Genomic DNA, 21,025 nt, shown 5'->3' with positions numbered 1-21,025 from the left:
ATACAGTTATCTTTTGTTGCATCCTGATTATGTAATGCTGTTACATGTATTAGGTTACTACACAACCCTTATATAGGTTCCAGTGTGTTTTGAACACCTGCTGAGTGTTGATGAGTGCTGACAACAAAAGAAGGGGGTAAATTGGGTGGGCTTTAGTATTGTTCCCAAGCTCTCTTACTAATATTATCATAAATATTTATATATGTTATTGTTTCTGCTGTAAATAAACTTGGTTGCAAACCGAGAGAGAAAACATGCTCATTTATATGAATATTTTGAAAAGCTAGGTGTCCCCAAATGTTGATAGGCAAGTATTGTTGCTGTAGTTTGTGTGTGTGTACTGTATTGATGTCCCATCTGATGTTGCTATACTGGGTGCTCTGTGTGGATGTTGTGTTGAATCTTTTTGTACTCTGTTTGTGTGTGCTATATTATACTAAGTGTGATGTGTGTGTGTGCATGTAGAGACGTGTGCAGAGGCGTCCCTGCAGGCAAAGCAGCTGATGCTGAAGAAAGCACGTCTGGCTGATGATCTGAATGATAAACTGTCACAGAGACCCGGGCCTATGGAGCTAATAGAGAAAAACATCATAGCAGTAGACAGCAGCATCAAACAGGCTATTTTAGGTATGGTATTATACACACACACATACATAAAGGACATGGGGTCATACAGTGCTGTGCAGACATCAGAGACCACTGTTCCTTTATTTAATTTCCAGTCATAACAGCTATTAAGTACAAGTTATCAATTTTTCAGTAGATGTTTCTGAGCTAAGATAATCCACTAAGGAATGAGAAAGTCATTGAAAAAAACAATAAACAAGTCAGGAAAAAAAATGGTGATTAAAATATATAATAAAAAAAGGGTCTTTTAACACCTGTGCGAGACCTGGTAGACCACCAAAACTGTCACCTTCAGATAAACAGTACTTAAAGCTGTTATCTTGGGGAGAGAGGAGAAAATCAAGCTCTACTCTTGCTTCAGATCTGAAAAAATCCACAGGTGCTTCTGTCAATCCTTTCACTGAGAAAACAACTCAGTGCTGTGAGTCTAAAAGTACGTGTAGCTGTCAAGAAGCACTTACTGAGAGAAGGAAGTAGACAAAAATGAATAAATTTCCAAGTCAATCAAAGAAACCCCAGAGTCCAGACCTCAACATCACTGAATGTGTTTGGGATTACTTGGACTGTGAGGAGGAGAAAATGCAACCAACTTCTAAGACTGAACTTTGGAGGTATGGAAAAATATCCTTGCAGATTTCTTTGAAAAACTGAAAGCAAGTCTCTTGAAATGAATGGAAGCTGCAATAAAGACAAAGTGGACACTAAACACTTAAAAAAATATATTATACTTAATTTCTGTGTAATGTTTTGGTAAGATATGTTTTCTGTGTTTTTTCTTAACATTGCAAAACAAATAACTTGTACTTAATGACTGTTTTGCTGTTTTGGCTGGAAATTAATTAAATGAAGGGTGGTCTCTGACTTTTGCACCGTACTGTATATACTCATAATAACCATTCCATCAAATGATATTCCCATTGTTTGATAACGATGGTGTGGAGAGTGCTGTCCAATAATTCAGGCAAAAATCTAATATGTTAGCCCCCTTTGTTTTTCAGTGGTCAGGACCCTCATATGACCACCACAGAGCAGTTATTATTAGGTTGGTGGATCATTCTCAGCACTGCAGTAACACTGATGTGGTAGTGGTATGTTGCGCTGGTCTGAGTGGATCAGACACCCCAGTGCTGCTGGAGTATTTTTCACTCACTGTCCACTCTATTAGACACTCCTACCTTGTTGGTCCACCCTGTAGATGTAAAGTCAGAGACGATTGTTCATCTGTTGCTGCACAGTTTGTGTTGGTCATCCTCTAGTCCTTCATCAGTGGTCACAGGACGCTGTTGGCTGGATATTTTTGGTTGGTGGACAATTCTCAGTCCAGCAGTGACACTGAGGTGTTTAAAACTCCAGCAGCACTGCTGTGTCTGATCCACTCAGACCAGCGCAACACACACTAACACACCACCTCCACCTCAGTATCACTGCAGTGCTGAGAATGACCCACCACCCAAATAATACCTGCTCTGTGGGGGTCCTGTGGGGGTCCTGACCACTGAAGAACAGAGTGAATGGAGGCTAACAAAGTATGCAGAGAGACAGATGGACTACAGTCTGTAATTCTAGAGCTACAAAGTGCACCTCTATGGTAAGAGCTAAAAAAAAATGGATAGGATATTTTTGTTGTGAGAGGTTGTGTCAAACAACTTCTAGCTCTCTCTCTCTGACTCTTTCTCGTCCTCTTCAAAGCCTCTCATAAACACAGCGAATCCCCACAGCATCGTCACCACATACACATTCATTTTCACACTCATTTTCATCTCTGAATTTATGTAGGGAGGCTCCAGGCACTGGTGTGTGTTTGTGTGCTAATTAATTGGAGGGTTATGTTAATTTTGTTGGTACGCATCAAACGCAGACTCAAAGCAAAACAGACCGGAATCTATATTTGTACACACGCATGTGTGGCTGTGAGTGTGTGTGTGTGTGGGCGAGCTGGCTGACCCTGAACGTCCAGCAGAGACACATAACACCTTACCCTGAAGCTTTAAAGATGCTGCCAAACCACCGAACATTACAGTTATTTTGTTGCTGTCATGTCAAAACCTCTTTTCTGGTTTTTTTTTTTTACACTAGTTGAAAACGCCAGCTGCTCTTTACATTTTGTGAACATTTTAAGATGAATGGACCAATACAAATGATCCAATATTATTTTACATTAAAGTACATTACAGTCCTTCTTTCCCCTAAATTCTAATTTCAATTTCAGATTCTTCGTAGTCAAATTTACTGGTGACCAATAATTTTGGCCACTTTCTAGTAATAACCTAAAGCTCACACTGGATGGGTTAAGCGAAAACATGAACGAAAAAACATTCTACAAGCCAAAGTCATAGTATAAATAACATTATTTGGACTTTAATAAGCCAAACCGGTGCTTAAATGAAAAATCTCCTGCCTATTTAATTACAATGAATCATACATAATTGTGCTATGACATTTGGATACACATGTAGCAGCAGCATTCAACTACAGCACAAATTTTCTTATTTATATAAGAAATTTGCAAGAAATTAGGCTGGCTGAAACAAAAATAAAAAACTGCTGATCATGTGTTTGGAGCAAAAACTGAATGAATTTTGGCTGATTCTGATTGAGTAACAAGGTTTTGTTCAGCAGTGACAGCTGTGTGAATTAAGTGAAAATCAATGTACTTCTATCTAATGCAAGTGAATATGGTATTTTTTACCCAAACTGCAGCCAATCAGGTAATAGTAGTAAGTATTTTAGTAAGAGTTGGTCATTATTCTCTCTCTCTCTCTCTCTCTCTCACTGTCATCTCTCTCTCATCTCTTTCTCTGTCTCTCTGTCTCTCTCTCACTTTCATTTCTCTCTCCTCTCTCTCTCTTAACCCTTTCTCTCTTTTACGTCTTTCTCTCTGTCACCTCTCTCTCATGTCACTCTGTCTCTCTACTTCTCATCTCTCTTTCATCTGTCTTTCTTTCTGTCTCTATCTCACCCTCATATCTTTCTCTTTCTTTCTCACTCTTTCTGTCTCTCCCTCATATCTCTGTCTATCTCTCTCTTGCTCATCTTGCTTTCTCTCTCACACTTTTCCTGTCACTCTCTCTCTCTCTCTCTCTCGCTGTCTCTCTCTCTCTATCTCACCCTCATATCTCTCTCTTTCTCTCTCTCTCTATCTCTGTCACTCATCTTGCTCTCTCTCGCTCTCTGTCTTTCATCCCTCTCTCTTTCTTTCTCTCTCCCTCTCTCTCACTCTCTTTCTTTCTCTCCCTCTCTGTGTCTCTTTCTTTCTCTCTCTCTATCTCGCCTTCATATTTCTCTCGCTCATCTTGCTCTCTCTATCTCTCTCTTTTTCCTGTCTCACTCTCTTCTTCCTGTCTCTTTCTCTACCTTTCTCTCTCTCTCTCATCCTCAAATCTCTCTGTCTCTCGCTCTCTCTTTCTTTCTTTCTTTCTTTCTTTCTTTCTTTCTTTCTTTCTTTCTCCCTATCTCGCCCTTATATCTCTCTCTCGCTCTCTCTCTGCACTCTTTCTTTCTCTCTCTCTCTCTCCCTCTGTCTATCTCTCTCACTCATCTCACTCTTTCTCTCTCTCTCTCTGTCCTTCATCTCTCTCTCTCTCTTTCTCTCTCTCTCTATCTTTCTCTCTCTCTCTCTCTCTCTCTCTCTCTCTTTCTCTCTCTCTATCTTTCTCTCTCTCTCTCTCAGAAGCAAGAAACTCATCGTGTGATGAGGACAGCAGCGATGCTTTGTCTCCTGATCAGCTTGTCAATCAGGATTCCACCAATCAAAACTCTCCTCTTGGCTCCGCCCCTCCATCTGCCTCACCTGTTGCACCTGCCGGCGACCCATCACCTGCACAGGTACATGGACACACACAGGCACACACGCTTACACACAAAAAATAGTGTTTAAACTCTCTCTTTACTCTCCTCACCTTCTCCCCAGGCCCCCCCCCCTCCCCCACCTCCTCCATTACCAGTGACTACTGCTCCTCCCTCTCAGCAGAAACTAACCAATGGGACAGCAGCCCAGAAACCTGCCGCTGGACAAATAAAGGTTATTGGCCAGTTTCTTTTGTTGACATTCTGTTGCTTCCTAGTTTTGTGAGGTGAAATAATCATAGGCTTTTCTCCAGCTTCATTATCACCAGACTTGTTATGTGGCTGCATTAACGCCTTTAAAGCAGCTCTCGGTTTATACAGGGGTAGAAATTAAAGGCTGTTAGAAAAGACGTTTAGCGATTTTCTCAGCATCAGAGATGATTCACACACTCAGAGTGGAGGATACAATCAGCACATCTATAGTTCACAGCTCAGAGTGTGATTATGAGGACTGATTTCCTTTCTTTCTCTTCCTCTTCCTCTATCTTTCTATCTCTCTCTCTCTCTCTCTCTCTCTGTCTCTCTCTCTTTTATCTTCCTGCCTCATATCTCTTGTTCTCTCTGTTTTGTTCACATCTTTATTTTCTTTTTCTTTCTTTCTTTCTTTCTTTCTTTCTTTCTTTCTCATATTATCATCCCCCTCTTGTCCTTTTTCTCCTTCAATGTTTTTCTCTTGTTCACAATCTGTCTGTTTTTGTCATTCTGTCACACTCTCTCATTGTCTCATTCTCTCTCTCTCTCTCTCTCTCTCTCTCTCTGTCTCCTTCGTTCTCCTTCTCTTGATCACACTACATCTCTCTTTCTTTCTTTTTTTTTCCCTTCCTCACTTTCTCAAATTGTCACCCCTCTCTGGTCCTTTTTCTCCTTCTATCTGTTTTGTTTAATCTCTCTCACTCTCCTTTTTTACTCTTTTTTTCCCATTCCCTCTCTTCCTCTTTCATTCTCTTTTTTCTCTGCTCTCTCTCTCTCTTTCTCTCTCTCTCTCTCTCTCTCTCTCTCTCTCTCTCTATCTCTCTCTCTGTCTCTCTCCCTCCCCCTCCCTCTCAGGGCGGTAAAGCTGCTGCTGACCGCAGTAAAAAGCAGAGGGACGGTAAGCCAAAGGTGAGAAAGCTGAACTTTCATCAGTACATCCCTCCAGATCAGAAAACAGAGCGCGAGCCCCCGCAACCGTTAGACTCCAGCAACTCCAGACTTCTCCACCAACAGCAGCTTTTCCTACAGCTGCAAATCATCAGCCAACAGCATTCAAACTATCCAGCCATCCTCCCAGCCCCGCCCAGGTATGTCAGAGTGAACCACTGGTCACTAATGGACCATTGTCACATGTTTATTGCTACTTGTGCCATTTTATTTGGTTATAACTTTTTAAAAACTTTAATTCAGGCCTCCAGGGGAGCAACAGGGCTCTTCTACAAGTGGCTCATCATCAACAAAGAAAGCCCCACCCCCTCAACCACCATCCACCAATACTAACAGCCCGAGTCATCACAACCTTATATCAATCCCTCTACCACCCTTGCCCCCCAAGCTGGATGAGCTAAAGGTTAGCCACGCCTCCTTCAACTCTTAAAGTTGTACACCAGGTCACTAGAGATCGTTGCACTAGTTTCCTCCTTTCTATCTCGTCTGCTTCTTCAGGTCAGACCATGTTCCTAAAATAACCCTTTCTTTAACAATCTCCCACAAATGAGAAGTCAAAATTGTTAAAAAACAGTATTCCAGTTGTTTTTCTGTAAAAAGGTTAGAAGTACAGTTTATTGTGAACAGCGTTCTGTAGCATTGTGTAGCTCACTGTGTTTGATACAGCCTAAAACAGTGTGTATCTGTGTGTGTGTGTGTGTGTGTGTGTGTGTGTGTGTGGCAGTGGGTGCGTAACTATTCTATTCGATTCTGTTAGATTCTATTCTATTCAGTTCTATTCTATTCTCCTCTGTTTCCTGATATTCTGTTTTATTGCTGTATTCTATTCTATTCTATTCTATTTCTTGCTTTTCTGTTTTATTGCTGTATTCTATTCTGTTCAGTTCTATTCTATTCTATTCTGTTGTTTTATTTTTAGCAGCTTATTATTCTCTTCTGTTATGGTCTATTCTATTGTGATCTATTCTATTTGGTTATTCTATTCTTAGCAGCTTATTATTCTATTCTATTATGCTCTATTCTATTCTATTGTGATCTATTCTATTATATTCTATTCTCTTTTGTTCTGTTGTCTTATATTCTATTCTGTTCTATTTGCATATATTCTACTCTGTTCGGTTTCATTCTAATTGTATCTTTTTTATTGTAATTGAACTCCATTTACATCAGCTTATTATGCTCTTTTGTTCACTTGTCCCTTAATTGTGCTTACTTATTCATTGGTCACTTTATCACTTTAAACTAGCCATTCATACTCTACCTCTTAAAGGTTTAAAACGACTTGTCATATTAATAATTGTTATTCAGTAATAACTCATATAATGTAGATTGTAGACAGCAAAACGTCAACAAATGGATTATTCACAGTTTAAAGTATAATAGGAGTAATATAAATTTAATAAGCTATAATTATCTGTTTACTGGAATTTATTGTCAAGAAAATGCTATGAATAGCTGTTTAATTAGCAAGATGTGGTTATTGGTTTTTAAATATGAAGCATTGTGGATGTCAGGTTCTTTATAAGTTCATTCTGAATGTTGTACAGATTTCTTGATTATCATGAAATCACGTACAGCTCCATTTATCATCAAAAATATTTTCATATTTACAGGTTTCTACAAACTGTTTGAAACTTGTAAAGAATTATTTTCATCGTAGGATAATTTTACACACGTATCTTCAAAGATTCGGTTTCATAGGAATGAAATAAGTGATGCTAAACTTTTGAACAGTAGTGTACATAAAACTACAATTTTATGTATGCTCCTGCAACAAAGCAGTTTCCCTCTGGGAACAATTACGTAATCCATTCTATTCAATTTAATTCTATTCTGTTTAGTTCAATGTATTTTTTATATAAAATGTTAAACAAAGATATCAGACTATTCATGAAAAGACCTGTATTTGTCTCTTTGACCTGTAGGTGGCAGAGCTGAAGCAGGAACTCAAAATCCGTGGCCTCACTGTCTCTGGGACCAAAAACGACCTTATAGAGCGTCTAAAGAACTTCCATGAACAGAATGGGGGCAATGATCCCCCCAACAATACAGTGGGCCCTAGTGTGCCTGCAGCCTCTAACACCAGCACGTCCCAGCCACCACAGCAGCAACAACTGACTGTCCAACCCTCAGCATCTACCGCAATTCTGCATCAATCAGGACACACTGGCATGGTGGTGGCAACTCTCCCATTGGTCGCAACTGTGGGAGGGGGTGGAGCTCCACCTGCAGTTCAGCCTCAACTGATGCAATTTGGGAGTTGCAGCCCCACCTCTCCTCTGTCGCCCACCCACTCGGAGCACTCATTTGCTGGAACGAGCCCAGATGACCACACCTGTAATGGAGATGCATTTGGGGAAATGGTACGTTCAGTTTTACACTTCTTCATTCACAGTGACACCATGTGTGTATACACAACCATATCATATACTACTGTGGTTTCAGGGTAGAGAGGTCTGTTATTGAAGGGATTAATATGATAGCAGTTGTAGAGTATTCAAATGGTGTTTCTTTCTAACCTTCGGTTCCGTATCATACTTCTTTGTATACATAGATGTCGAAAAAAGGGATATTGCAATGTCTGCAACTATGTTTGTACATAACCCTTGAGAAACTTGAAATCTGGGACATGACCTCAATTGTGGGTGGGATTTGTAACATGTAGGGTATCTTGATAAGGTTTTGACTTATTATGACAAGATGCTACTGATAAGAAGGATCTTGTCATGATGAGAGAAACAGACAAGAGCTCTGAGAATTCAGAGCGTATGCTTTAGTGGATGGTAAGCAGCTAGCAACAGGGTAGGTTCTCGACCTCTCAATACAATAGCCAGGCATTCAAAGGACAGGAGAATTCCAAAACATGTATCTCTGTAAATAGTAGTCAGTTGGTCAATTGAAGGAATAGCTTGGCGAAAAATCAAATGTACATGCTTTCCCACTTTCCTCAAGTGCAGTTGATCAGCCAAGACATATCTGATATCCAAATTTTGCTTCTTTAGTTTAGAACTGGAGCTGTTATGCTAAGAAGCACTAGAAGTCAATGATCACCTAAACCGTTTCTGTAAATACATGCCCAAAACTTCTCTCAAACCAAATCCACTTCTTAATTTAGGTTGCACAGACAAGTTGAAGTGGTTTAGAAACCAGTATGACTCACTATGAAATATGCAAATGAAAAAAAAAAAAAAACTTCTCAGTGTAGCTAAAAGAATGAGCAGACAATTAGGACAACCAGAATCATTTTTGGCATCATTCCGACCAAGTTGACCAAAGATGGGACATAGGTAGAGAAAATAAAGGAGGGTTCTCAGAAAATCAATACAATACCTGATTACACATTTGAGGACCACATATTCTGCACAAATTAGCCTCAAGTGTAAATGTGTAAACTTGATTATACGCATGAAGAGATGTGTCAGTTGGATGCTGGACCCACCAGTGACTCACTAAACCACCTCTTAGTTAGAGGTGACAGTTTGTGGCATGACAGTGACACAGAGATTTTGCACAGTAACTTTACTAGTTTAAAGTTTAACAGACAGGGTCTATCATGGTATGGGCAGTAGTCAAGTCAAGTCAAGTCAAATTTGTTTATATAGCGCTTTTTACAACAGATGTTGTCACAAAGGGGGGGGGGCAGTATTAGTGAGTAACTTGCATATCTGTGAAAACACCATTAATGCTGAACACACTTTGCAGCAACCTTCCCTGTCTTCTAAACAGGGTCTTTTTCAGAGACTCTCATGATTATTTCAAAATGACAATGCCAAGAAACATTTGGTACGTGTTACAACAGCATGGTTGGATAATCAGAGAGTGCATATGCTAGATTGGCCTTCCTGCAGTCCAGACCTGTCTCCCATCGAAAACGTGTTTCATTTAGCTCAAAGTACTACAACAAATGATTATTAAGTGCTGTTAAAAGGAAAGGTGATGTAACACAGCGGTAAACATGCTCCTGTCTCAGCTGGTTTGAAATGTGGGTGTCATATTTGGAAAGAGAATATATTTACAAAAAACATCCACATTGTCCACAAAGTGCATAAGGCAAAACAAAAAAAAATTCACCTTAATACAGGTCAAACAGAATTTACTGATCATTGCATCATTTTTTTTATTAGCATTTTTATACACTATCCCAACTTTTTTGGAACTGGGTTTGTACATTGATTTCATCCTATATCAATTTGGAGCATTTCTATTGGTCCATTGGTCTCACATTCATTCTCTCTCCCTCCAGGTGAGTTCTCCTCTAACTCAGCTCTCCCTCCAGCCCTCACCCCCCACCCCGCCCACCATCCACATTATAGATGAATCACCTCCAGCCCTGCCCCCAGCAGCCCGCTGTCCCTCCCACCCCTTCCTGGCCACAGCACCCCCTGTGGATAAGGACTGGATGCTGCAGGAGAAAGACCGGCGCATTGCAGAGCTGACCCGCATGCTGCAGCAGAAACAGCGGCTGGTGGAGAGATTGCGCTCACAGCTGCAGGACCAGCAGACAGGGTGCGTGGCCTTCACACCACACCAACTAATCAAAGTGAAGGAGGAGCCTCAGGACATCCCCATGGAGGAGGTGGAGGAGATACAGACCGAGCAAACACAGCAGCAGCTGCAGCCGCAGCAGCAGAAGGTCTTAGAGGAACTCATCCTGCAGCAGAACCAGCTCAACCTGCGCAAACAAACACAACACAGGCGCAAAAAACCACACAAACAGCAACCCAGTCAGACACTCAGCAAACAGCAGCAACAACAGCAGCAGCAGCAGCAGCAACAGCACAACTCTCAGCAGGTCAGCTCACTTACAGTGGGTTTATGCACAGTTTAGTGTTTGCCCTTCTCTCTCACACACTAGATTCAGCTCATCAGCTCACGCACTGTGTATTATAGCAGAAAAAACACTAAAACTGTTCCATATTCACCACATAGTGAACCCTTTTGAGTGTATATAGAACCATTTTCAAAAAGGTTCTATATCGAACCTTCTACAGTACATTCTCTATCAGTCTGAAGAACCCTTTCATGATGCAAAGAAAAGGTTCTTTTAGTGTTCTTGGTTCTAGATAGACCCATTTTCTTTACTAAAGAACCTTTGAAGCACCATTTTTTTTAAAGTGTGGGGTTTTGCCATTTTGTAGTAGTGTTCCAAAACATAGTGCACTCAAACAATCGCACAATGCACTGCAATAAGTAGTGTACCACCGATGTACCCTAGCAGACAGGGGATACCCAAAATGCACTGTGTTGTTTGTAAGTAATGAGTAAACTCATATAACATTAGTGTCCAACATCACAAATTCTGATCTCTATAATAGTGTTTTATATAGTGATACAGATTTTTAAATGTAGGGTATAGTGATTAGGGGACCATTTCGGATGAGACTGTTGAGGTTAATTTGTTATTTGTTGTGTTATATTGTTTTCCTTAGCACACAATTATGTTCCTCAGTCTCATCGGTTTTCGGTCATGTTTGCAAATATCTGTTTTTTTTCACTACTATTGGTGTCAGCCAGTCCTGACAGCTAGCCTAGCCACTGAGCTTCAAGCTAATACAACATACAAGCTAACAAACTCTTATCTTGGTCATCAAGCAAAATTGATTATATCTTTATTACTATTTATCTTTTTTACCCTTTCTGCTAGAAAAAAATAGTTTCAGCTTATCGTTTTGTTGTTTGAATAATCCATTCTCTCTACTGTAATGAGGAATTCTATACAGCACCCAAAAGTGTTCTTTGATTGTTACAAGCTTGACCCCGTAACAACAGAATTTACTTTTTACTGTTTTCAAAAAGGTTCTATATAGAACCGTCTACAGCACATTCTCCATCAATCTGAAGAACCCTTTCATGACGCAAAGAATATTTTAATCATGTAAAAGGGTTCTTTGAGTGTTCATGGTTCCATAGAACCATTTTCTTTATTAAAGGACCCTTGAAGCACCATCTTTGTAAAAGTGATAGGATCCCAATAAGCAGACATAGGTTTCTTCTGAAAACCTAGAAAAGCCAGAGCGTCCCTTCAAATTGTAAATGTCACTGTTGTAACAAAATATCAAAGATACTTTATAAAAGATGAAAACATCCTAAAACATCTGTTAGGATTGAATCAATCTGCTTTTCATTATCCATTCATCATGAAATGTTCACACAATGTAAAGGCAACTGCCGTTTTCAAACGGTATAAAAATAATAATCAGAGGAAATAAAGAGGCTTTTTTTTAAAATTACGTATATATTTACTTTTATTTTCATCTAAAATGTCCTCACACAGGTGTCTCAGGTGTTCATCAATCAGCAATCAGGTGCCCCCTCCTCCTTCCCGAGGGGCGGCCTTAAACCTAACTCTTCCCAAACTCTGCTGACGGACAGCAACGGCAACCACTTCCTGCTAAAGCTGACCAATCACAACACAAATAACCAAGCCAGCAACAGTCCCCAGAACAAAGTGACTAATCGGGTCACTCCACAGGTACCAGGCAGGGGTCGTACTAAGGCCTGAATTAATAAAATGTGTTGATTTTTGTTTTATCCATTGATATCCTTGTACATCATTTACAGAGACAAAAGTCCACACCCAGCAAGTTACCCAGCCAGTCAGCACCTCAGATGCCTAACAGTGACGTCCAGTCAAAACAGCAGACGATCTGTAAACAGCCACTAAAAAAGGTGAGATTCTTTTCACAGTAACTTCATCTGAAGCAGTTTTTTCTCTAAACTGAGCAATTTAGCATTTGCCCTCCTACAGCTCAGCCAACACAACTCCTCAACTTATTCACAAACCCTTTAAGAGTTGAAAATGAGTGTCTTAGAACAGGGAAATGCAAAAAGGGCAGTTCAGGGGGCTACAGGATCAAGGGGGAGGCTGTTAATTTGTAATTTGGGGGGATGGAAATGGGAAAAAGGGCTAGCATGCATGCTAATAACATTCTCATAACCTATCTAGCAGCGTTACCTTCGCAAACTCTTTACAAAGTGATAATTCTAAAAATAGTAATTGGCACATCCACATATTATGGATGTATATCCTGACTCGTTTTGATTTTTGAGTATCTGTAAGACTTAATGAATGGATATTTGGTTAACTGCAGCCAAGGAAAAAAAAAAGTCAAAGGCTGAAATTAACGTAGGACTTTAGGCTTCATATTTAGGTGATAGCAAAGGTGTTAAGAGGCAAAAAAAATTCAGTAGCCTAACTCTGTGGGTCTACACTACATAGAGGAAGACATCTGAAACATTTTTGTCATTCAGAAGTAGCCAAGGGAAAATTTTCATGGGAAGTTTTCATGTTGGATGAAGGCCATGGCTTCATGTAAGCTAATAGGCTATTCTAGAGCTAAAAGTACAGCATTGGATGCTGATAAGGGCTCATCATCTTCTACATGAGGTATTTTCTTCTCAGTGGATGATGCAGAAACATGTTAGATTTTCAGAGAAATGTATTTTCACTGTTTTTGACCTAGCTAGCATTAGCTACAATAGTTAGTCTAGTTACAGCCATGCTACCTCAGTCATGTCTTAACATGTTCTTGTTAAGGCATTCATGTTTTATAGTAGCAAAGTATAGTATAATGTGTATACCTGCTTGTAAATACGATGAAAACAGTCACATTTCACTGAATTTTTGACCTGTATATTTTCTCCATCTTTCTTTGTTTAAATGTAATAAATACCTGGATAGCAGTATAGCATAGAGTATTTATTAGCTAAATATTAGCTAAATTGTGTTTCCACAAGTCTTTATAGCTTTTCAATAACATTAGCTTCAACTGCTAATGTTAGCTAAGATAGAGTAAAACTTCTAACTGAAGACAATGCTTAGATAAACAAACTTTGCTTACTGCTGCCCTCTAAAGGTGTTATTGTAACTGTATATTTATTGACATGTATCATTTAACATGTTTTCTACTATATTAGAATAATGGTATCTCTTTTTAACAACATTCCTCCCTTAGATTACACCCCTTTTTTTACAAAATTAGTGGAAAACAGATAGAAATGCTAATCTGTGTGGCTAACACTTGCAGCCTTTATTAAGATTGGTATTTTATCATTAGAGCACTGAGGGGTAATTTTGTGTGACTGATACGAAACAATATTGTCAGTTTTGCGGGCAGCACGCTGCTCTTCAGACTACTGCTAAAAAGATCTGGGGAAAATCTTGGTTAATGAGGGGGAAAGTTGTCCTGAGTCACAGCCATTCAAATTAATGATGGAAATTATACCACATTAAACATCATTGATAGGCAATTGAGTGTTGTAATGGGGCTTATGATTGCACTAATTAAATGGATAATATGCCTCATAATTGTGGGCAGTGCTAAAAAGAGGGTTCACTGAATCGGCTTATTAGCATGGAAGTAGCTAATGAGGTGAGCACACTCAAACTGTTGACTTATTAGCGCTGAGCTATTAGCATGGCATGCTTATTAGCATAGCTAATTGTGACTGATGCTTTTAACTTCCACAGGCGCTGAAACCTGAGAAACATGGGTCGACCAATCACATGAAAGCACGCTCATCGTCATTCTGCACATCGTCCAAAGTGCAACCGTTTTTCACCATGGAGTCAGTTAGCAATCCAGGCCACTCTTCTTCCAATCACATGGTAAGGATTAAGAATGAATTGTGATGTGTTGATCAGGCATGCTTGAGTGAACTGTTAGTATTGGTTATTGATTTTATTACTGGTGGTGTTTGTTTTTATTAGGTGGTTTAGTTTTGTTACTATGTTAAAGAGTTCCTCTGTGAATGCTTTGATGCGCTCTGCTCCCCCTGCTGGGCACTAGCTGTCATAGCAGGATAACTTGGTTTGATCATATCTTGAACTGTGTAAACCTTCCCCTGGCTTACCTGTGAGAGCACTGGGGCACTTTAGGGATGCTTTTAACCTGGCCGATGCCTTGGAAACTGAGACAGTAGCACAGCCACGTTCATGAGCCAGCAGTTTAACTCAGATAGACAGCTATAAGTAATACAGTGTTGAAAAACAATTTCATCTGTAACTGAAGGTGCATGCTGTCCTGTGATAATTAATCTGTAATTTTGTCAGTTAATTTTCAGTCTCATTTTCTCCTCCTTGTTTCTCTTTTCTCCATCTCTCCACCAGGACGAGATGTGTTTGGGTGTAGATCAGCACGTTCTGTTTACTCCTCCTTCACCTAAAGTAAACACAACTCCAACTTCACGCCGAAAGGTAACAGCTCTTTCCATTTTCTCTCTCTCTCTCTCAGTCATTCTTATTTCTCTCGCCTTCCTATATATGTTTCTCCCATGTAACTAAACATTTCTATCCATTTATCAATTATCCATTATCAATAAATAACTTGTTTTTTGTTATATAAAACTGTGAGCATTTTTACAGTTGCTAATTCAGTATATCTAGCACAGTTTATTCTATATAGCACCAAAAAGGGTTCAGAACAATTTCCTTTACTAAAGAGCCATCTGTTTTTAAGTCTAATATGCTGTTGAACAAATCATCAATTCATCTGTTACTGAAGGTACATGCTCTTTTCAGCATCACTCTCTAGTGATAATTATTCTGTATTTTATCAGTTAATTTTCAGTCTCATTTTCTCCTCCTTCTTTGTTCTCTCTTCTTCATCTATTCTAGCCTGTCCACCAGGACGAGACGTATTTGGGTATAGATCAGCATGTTCTGTTTACTCCTCCTTCACCTAAAGTAAATACAACTCCAACTTCACGCCGAAAGGTAACAACTCTGTCTCCATTCTCTCTCTCTCTCTCTCTCTCTCTCTGTCTCTGTCTCTCTGTATGTCTCTCTATCACTGTCTGTCTGTTTCCTTCCTTTCTCTCTGTTTGTCTCATTTTCTATTTCTTTTTTTAGTTATTTAAAACTGAGCATTTTACAGTGACAAATTCAGTATACCTAGGACAGTTTCCATGTGGGCTAAAAAGTGCAACAAAGCCTTTAGGCCTTTTCACACTCCAAAAAAAAACCCTAAAAAAAAATGCAAGTTTTGAAAATGAGTACATGTACTGTAATGCCATATTACACATCAAAGCTCACTGTTGCTCTAGTGGTTTAAATGGAAGCTCCACCTAAATTTCTGCATAATTCAATCACTAACTTTTAAACAAAGTCATTCAGAGTGGTTTGATGTGAAATAATACATTGCACAAAAACTTTTCAACTCAGATTTCTTTACAGTGGCATCGATAGAAACCACAAAGCCTGCAACACAAAACTGCCCATTTTATTTACTATCCAAAATGACCAGTGAACCTATATGTCTTCTGAGTTTTATTTGTATTGTTGATAATGGTAAAATAAAGGTATATCTGAAAAAGAAAACAAGTTTTGGGTTTGGGTTTTGGGTACTGCTTTGTCTTGCAGCGTCCTACTGTACCCCTCCGCTGTGAATGGATGTTAAATTAGCCAAAAAGCTTATCGCAAAACAATCGAAAGACAATTTCTTTAAAACAGGCAGTATATTCGTAACTTTTTCATGCAGTCCCCTTCTGTGAGGGAGCTTTTAGAGGCATTAAATGCTTCAGGGTTTTTTTTTTCTTCTGATCACCACCACTGTGAACGATTCTAACTCTGCAAGTTTCTCTAGAACAGAGCATTTCACATCACACTGCTCTGAATGAGTTTGTTTACATCTTAACCATTTGATTATGCAGAAAATCAGTGGAATGTGAATATGCTTATCAGCTCATTGCCAGTGTTTTTCAGCTTCTTTTTCCTGATCTATTCAAAATAAATTTGTAAAATTTTGAATGCCATGATTAATTTTCGTACGCTGGCTGTAGACTGATGTTTACATGAAGAAGACTGTTTAGAATAATTAGCCTCCTGTATTATTTACAGCAGTGATGAACCACATACAGTATGTTAAAATGGAATATGTTGTATATAGTAGAAAACTGAGTTTTCCTTACCTTTTCACCTTGCTATTAACAGTCCAGTCCATACAGTCTACATGGACACTAAGCTGTAAAACAGCCTGTTGTTTCTGTGACGTCACAAAAAACAACACATTCATATTTATCTTCATATTCACCTTACATCCTATGTGATTCAGCTTGGACTGCTTCAGTCTATTAATCAGTCTATTAATCAATCAGCATACACAAACACAGGTAACTACAGTGCTGTGCAGAAGCTGTAGGCACCTCTTTGTCTGGACAATAAGTGTTTCCTAAGAAAAAAAACACTAATATTAGAATAATATCTGTAACAAATAAGTATTAAAACATTGAGTACAGCAAGTGTAGATTTTATGTAGGTAAACCACTTAAAATTCCAGGTTTATGACATACTAAGTCTTATTATTCAGTAACTACAGGGACTTTAGTGCAAACTGGTTGAGTTATTCTTAGGTTATAGAAGTGTGTAATAAAACTTTGGGCCTGCTGATAGACCCTGGACATGTAAAGGATCAACCATTTCCACACCTCTCCTTAAGGAAGCCCAGGATTATTAGTAGTTATCATTCAGTGCCTGGTTTTGCTAATCAGAACATCATTAAATTAATTCAGGTAATGGATTTAAACCAACTCACAAGATATCAAACCCAAATATAGAACACTGTATCAATAATTTATTATTAAAGAAATTCTTTGTAATTTTTACTGCATTTGTTTTTGCATTCAGTGGTGTTTTTGTCCACACTCTCACTGCTGAGAATAAATGGTTTTAAACAATTTACTTAAGTGCCTCAGACTTTTGTGCAGTACTGCATATTTGAATATATGCACATTAAAATAGAAACTAATGCTGTCACTAGTTGTAACTCTCTGATTTTAAAATGATTCAGTTTTGATACTGTTGTGTTTAAAAATGCAAATATAACTGAATACAATGTAATTGGAGAGACTATTTTCACAGTAGTGGAATATAGGCAATGAATCATTACACCAAGCTTTTTATTATTATTATTTTACATTTAAAAGTAGCCTGGGACAATACCAGACAGAAAATGAGAGCTCATTGTATTAAACATTGTTACTTGGTAAATGATTTTTACATTCCAAAATTTGGTACCACTTTAGAATAAGATGAAGAATTTATGGATAGTTTAAAATGAGTGTTTATGGTTATTTATTCAGTCATAAACACCTTAAAAATCACAATAATGGCAATAGTGAATTGTAATTTATCTAATCATTTCCCCTGTTAAAGCTCAGATTTTTATCAGATATTCATATTCAGCAGATATAAAGGGTCACTTTTGCCCTGTTCATTAATGTGATATAACCATTTGTTAATGATTTAAAGGTGTTTATGACTTAATTAATAACCATACATAAACCCATTATAGTCTTACTGTAAAATAGTACCCAAATGTATGCAGTTTCTTCAGATCCATACATTTTACACACCTGTTACTTGTTTTTACTTTCTCTCTCTCTGTTTCTATATTGATATATCATGGCTGGCTATAGTATCCCACAGTTGTGCATTGTTAAATCTGCGTGTATGTATCTGTGTGTGTTTGCAGAAGAGTGGACGCACTCAGAAGATTGACAACCTGTTTGACATCCTGGTGCAGAGTGGTGGTAAGTTGCAAACAACATCTTCTGCTTTTGTTTAGCATTTTCCACATATTTGACTAACTTTTTTTTTAAAAAACATTCTTTGTAGAAATCTCAGTGAATTTCAAACCTACTCCGGACCCTGCTCTGTCCCGCATCTGTGCGAACAGCCCACCTATTTCCCCAAGCCCCTCCCCTCTCCATCTCTCTCCACCCACTCCTTCCATTCCTGACACACCCCTTGGAGCTTCATTACCATCAGAAGAGCCTCCATTTCAGGAGGAATTTAATAGCTGCAGCACAATTAATGGGCGTCTGGAGGATTTCCTAGAAAGCACCACTGGAAAACCCCTTTTGGGGGTGGAGCCTGGAGGTCATGTGACTTTGATCGACGAACTCCACAGCCAGTTACTGAGTACGCCCAGCATCCTGGACCATCCTTCATCTCCCATGGACACATACGAATTTGGACTGACCTCCAGTCGCACTGGGTTGGAGCTGGCTGAATCTGCTCTGGACAGCATGGACTGGCTGGACCTGGGCATTGGCGGGTCAATAGGAGACGGGCCGGTTACGATGTCCTTGAATGGACATGCACCCACCAGTGTGTTTTCCACTGACTTTCTGGACAGCTCGGACCTTCATTTGCACTGGGACTGTTGAGAGCCAGTGAAGACTCACACACGTACTCACATATACACACACCTAAAGAGACAGTTTGGGCAAAACTGTGATAGTTAAAGCGATAGTTTGGCCAAAAATCAAATTCACAGTTTTTTTCTTACTCAAAATGTGGTCAATTAGCCAAGACATATTTGGTATCTGAAGTTCATTTAGCTTTGTTCTAGAGCTACTAGGATAATCCAGCTAACAAGTCATTAAATAGCTTATATTCCACCAATTAGCAGTACTGGTGGACTGCATTCTTAAATCAACTCAAAAGTAGAGACTAATTCAGGCTTAATTATTTTGCCCACCTCTAAAATGTCCTAAACTTCCTAAACCTATCATCAAGCAAAATGCTCTGCAATCTCAGAGACCCTCCTGAGTCCATACATAAGATCCATACATATTTGGATTTATGTGATAATATGAATATGCGTTAAAAGTGGAGACTTAATTTGAGGGTATTTACATCTAAATTGGGTGAATGGTGTAGGATTTACAACCATTTTCATATACAGCCCCCCCCCCACCCACGTTTTTAGGAGCTTAAATGTAATTGAACAGAACACAATCATAAATTAAATTGTCATTTTTCATACTTGGTTGCAGATCTTTTGCAGTAATCAACTTTTTGAGATCTGAATCCCATCACCAGACATTAAGCTTCTGCCCTGGTGATACTCTGCCAGGCCTTTACTGCAGCTGTCTTTGGTTCCTGCTTGTTCTTGGGACATTTAATTTTCTGTCTGCACTGTGAAGTATCATCCAATTAGTTTTGAAGCATTTGGCCGAATCTGAGCAGATACTATAGCTCTAGTCTTCAGAATTCCTTGTGCTGCTTTTGACAGCAGTCACATCATCAATAAATACAAGGAAACCAGTTTGACCGTACTTCCCCAGCCATAACACTACCTCCACCATGCTTCACAGATGAGATGGTATGCTTTGGATCATGAGCAGTTGCTTTACAGGCTTTACGGAAGGAGAATGTGTCATAATCTCAGATTTACATTATTTAACAACTCACCATGGTTTGAGACAAGTGTGAGATGATTTAGGCATGGAGTTTGCATGATGCCAGTTGGTAAACATGAGCTTCTATAGTTCCAGAACTAAAGAAGCAAACTTCAGACATCAAACATGTCTTGGACTGACTTGTTTTGAGGTAAGAGCAAAATTGTGTAAATTATTAAAATTATTAATTTTCAGTGAACTCCTTCAAAAGACACAGTTGTGAATGTGTAATTTAAATTGGTGCCTTGCTAATCCCATGTAGACAGGCTGCGATGTGTCATTTTGAGCTTTATAGCCTTTCTGTTGCAAGTTAAAGGTGGATTAGAGGCTCTTTTCTATTGAATACATTGAGTTTAGAATCTGACCTACATTTGACCCGGCTGAGAGTGACTCAGTATACTGAGAGAGCTGTGTGTTTATGATAGGCATCGCTCTATTAGAGTGTTTCTACAGTACGAGAGCTTGTGTCTGACACCGGCGCACACTCTCTGTCCATTTCAGTTAAAGTCTTTAATATATTGTTCACATGTAGAGGTGGGTAATATGAATCACCACATTTTGTTCTTCTGATAAATTGGAACACAAAAAAACCTGTGGTGACACATTTTAAGGGCCGATATCATGAGGAAATGAATGTAATATGTACAGACTGTTTAACGGCTCATGCCCAACATTTTTCTTCTATTTAATTTTTTCCTTCAGTTCCACTTGTAATATTTGAGTGGTTTTATGTACCAAAATGGTCTTAATTTATTTTTACATGACCATTTTCCAACCTCTCTTGATCCCTTAGTGTTAAACATGCTGTTGGTCAGGTTTCCAAAGTACTGATGATATCCATGATGTGCTCAGGAAAGCATATTGTGATATAATTTATCACAATAATAATAAATATCATATTGCCCACCACTATTCACATGTAGATGTTTGTTGCTCAGTATTATTTTATATTATCTAGCTCAGGAACCTGTTATGTGTGTATGTGTGTGTCAGTGTGTATGCGTATGAGTATATGTATTTTACAGAGGGTGAGCATGTGTGGTCTGTCTGTCTGTCTGTCTGCATGTGTATATAAGCCCATCACAATAAGAGTTATTGTGTGTAATGTTCTCTCTCTCTCTAGACACATTTGCACTTGTAAAATTTGGGCTGGTGCCCAAAAAAATCCTATGAATGTGATTTATTCTGCCTTCACATGCTTATCGGACCCTATTTCACATTGCAACAT

At 38.9% G+C, this 21,025-nt stretch overlaps 1 protein-coding gene across 4 annotated transcripts in view; it reads left to right on the top strand.

Annotated features, from left to right (window-relative positions):
- The window catches only part of mrtfaa (myocardin related transcription factor Aa), a 62,138-nt gene extending 41,429 nt beyond the window's left edge, over window positions 1–20,709 (top strand). For all 4 annotated transcript variants that reach the window (XM_036566147.1, XM_036566149.1, XM_036566150.1 and 1 more), the window contains 14 exons: window positions 466–627; window positions 4,298–4,452; window positions 4,538–4,648; window positions 5,521–5,753; window positions 5,857–6,016; window positions 7,539–7,976; window positions 9,857–10,405; window positions 11,888–12,085; window positions 12,175–12,282; window positions 14,084–14,221; window positions 14,723–14,809; window positions 15,230–15,328; window positions 18,084–18,141; window positions 18,227–20,709. In XM_036566147.1, coding sequence (XP_036422040.1) covers window positions 466–627; window positions 4,298–4,452; window positions 4,538–4,648; window positions 5,521–5,753; window positions 5,857–6,016; window positions 7,539–7,976; window positions 9,857–10,405; window positions 11,888–12,085; window positions 12,175–12,282; window positions 14,084–14,221; window positions 14,723–14,809; window positions 15,230–15,328; window positions 18,084–18,141; window positions 18,227–18,780 — 3,050 coding nt within the window. In that variant the 3' untranslated portion in view covers window positions 18,781–20,709. The remainder of the gene's footprint in view (window positions 1–465; window positions 628–4,297; window positions 4,453–4,537; window positions 4,649–5,520; window positions 5,754–5,856; window positions 6,017–7,538; window positions 7,977–9,856; window positions 10,406–11,887; window positions 12,086–12,174; window positions 12,283–14,083; window positions 14,222–14,722; window positions 14,810–15,229; window positions 15,329–18,083; window positions 18,142–18,226) is intronic.
- The last annotated feature ends 316 nt before the right edge of the window (window positions 20,710–21,025 follow it).

The sequence above is a fragment of the Colossoma macropomum genome, unplaced genomic scaffold (genome assembly GCF_904425465.1).
Source record: "Colossoma macropomum unplaced genomic scaffold, Colossoma_macropomum, whole genome shotgun sequence".
In the NCBI taxonomy this organism is placed as follows: Eukaryota; Metazoa; Chordata; class Actinopteri; order Characiformes; family Serrasalmidae; genus Colossoma; species Colossoma macropomum.
Note: the sequence above shows the minus strand (reverse complement) of the source record. Positions and strands in the feature narration are given on the sequence as shown.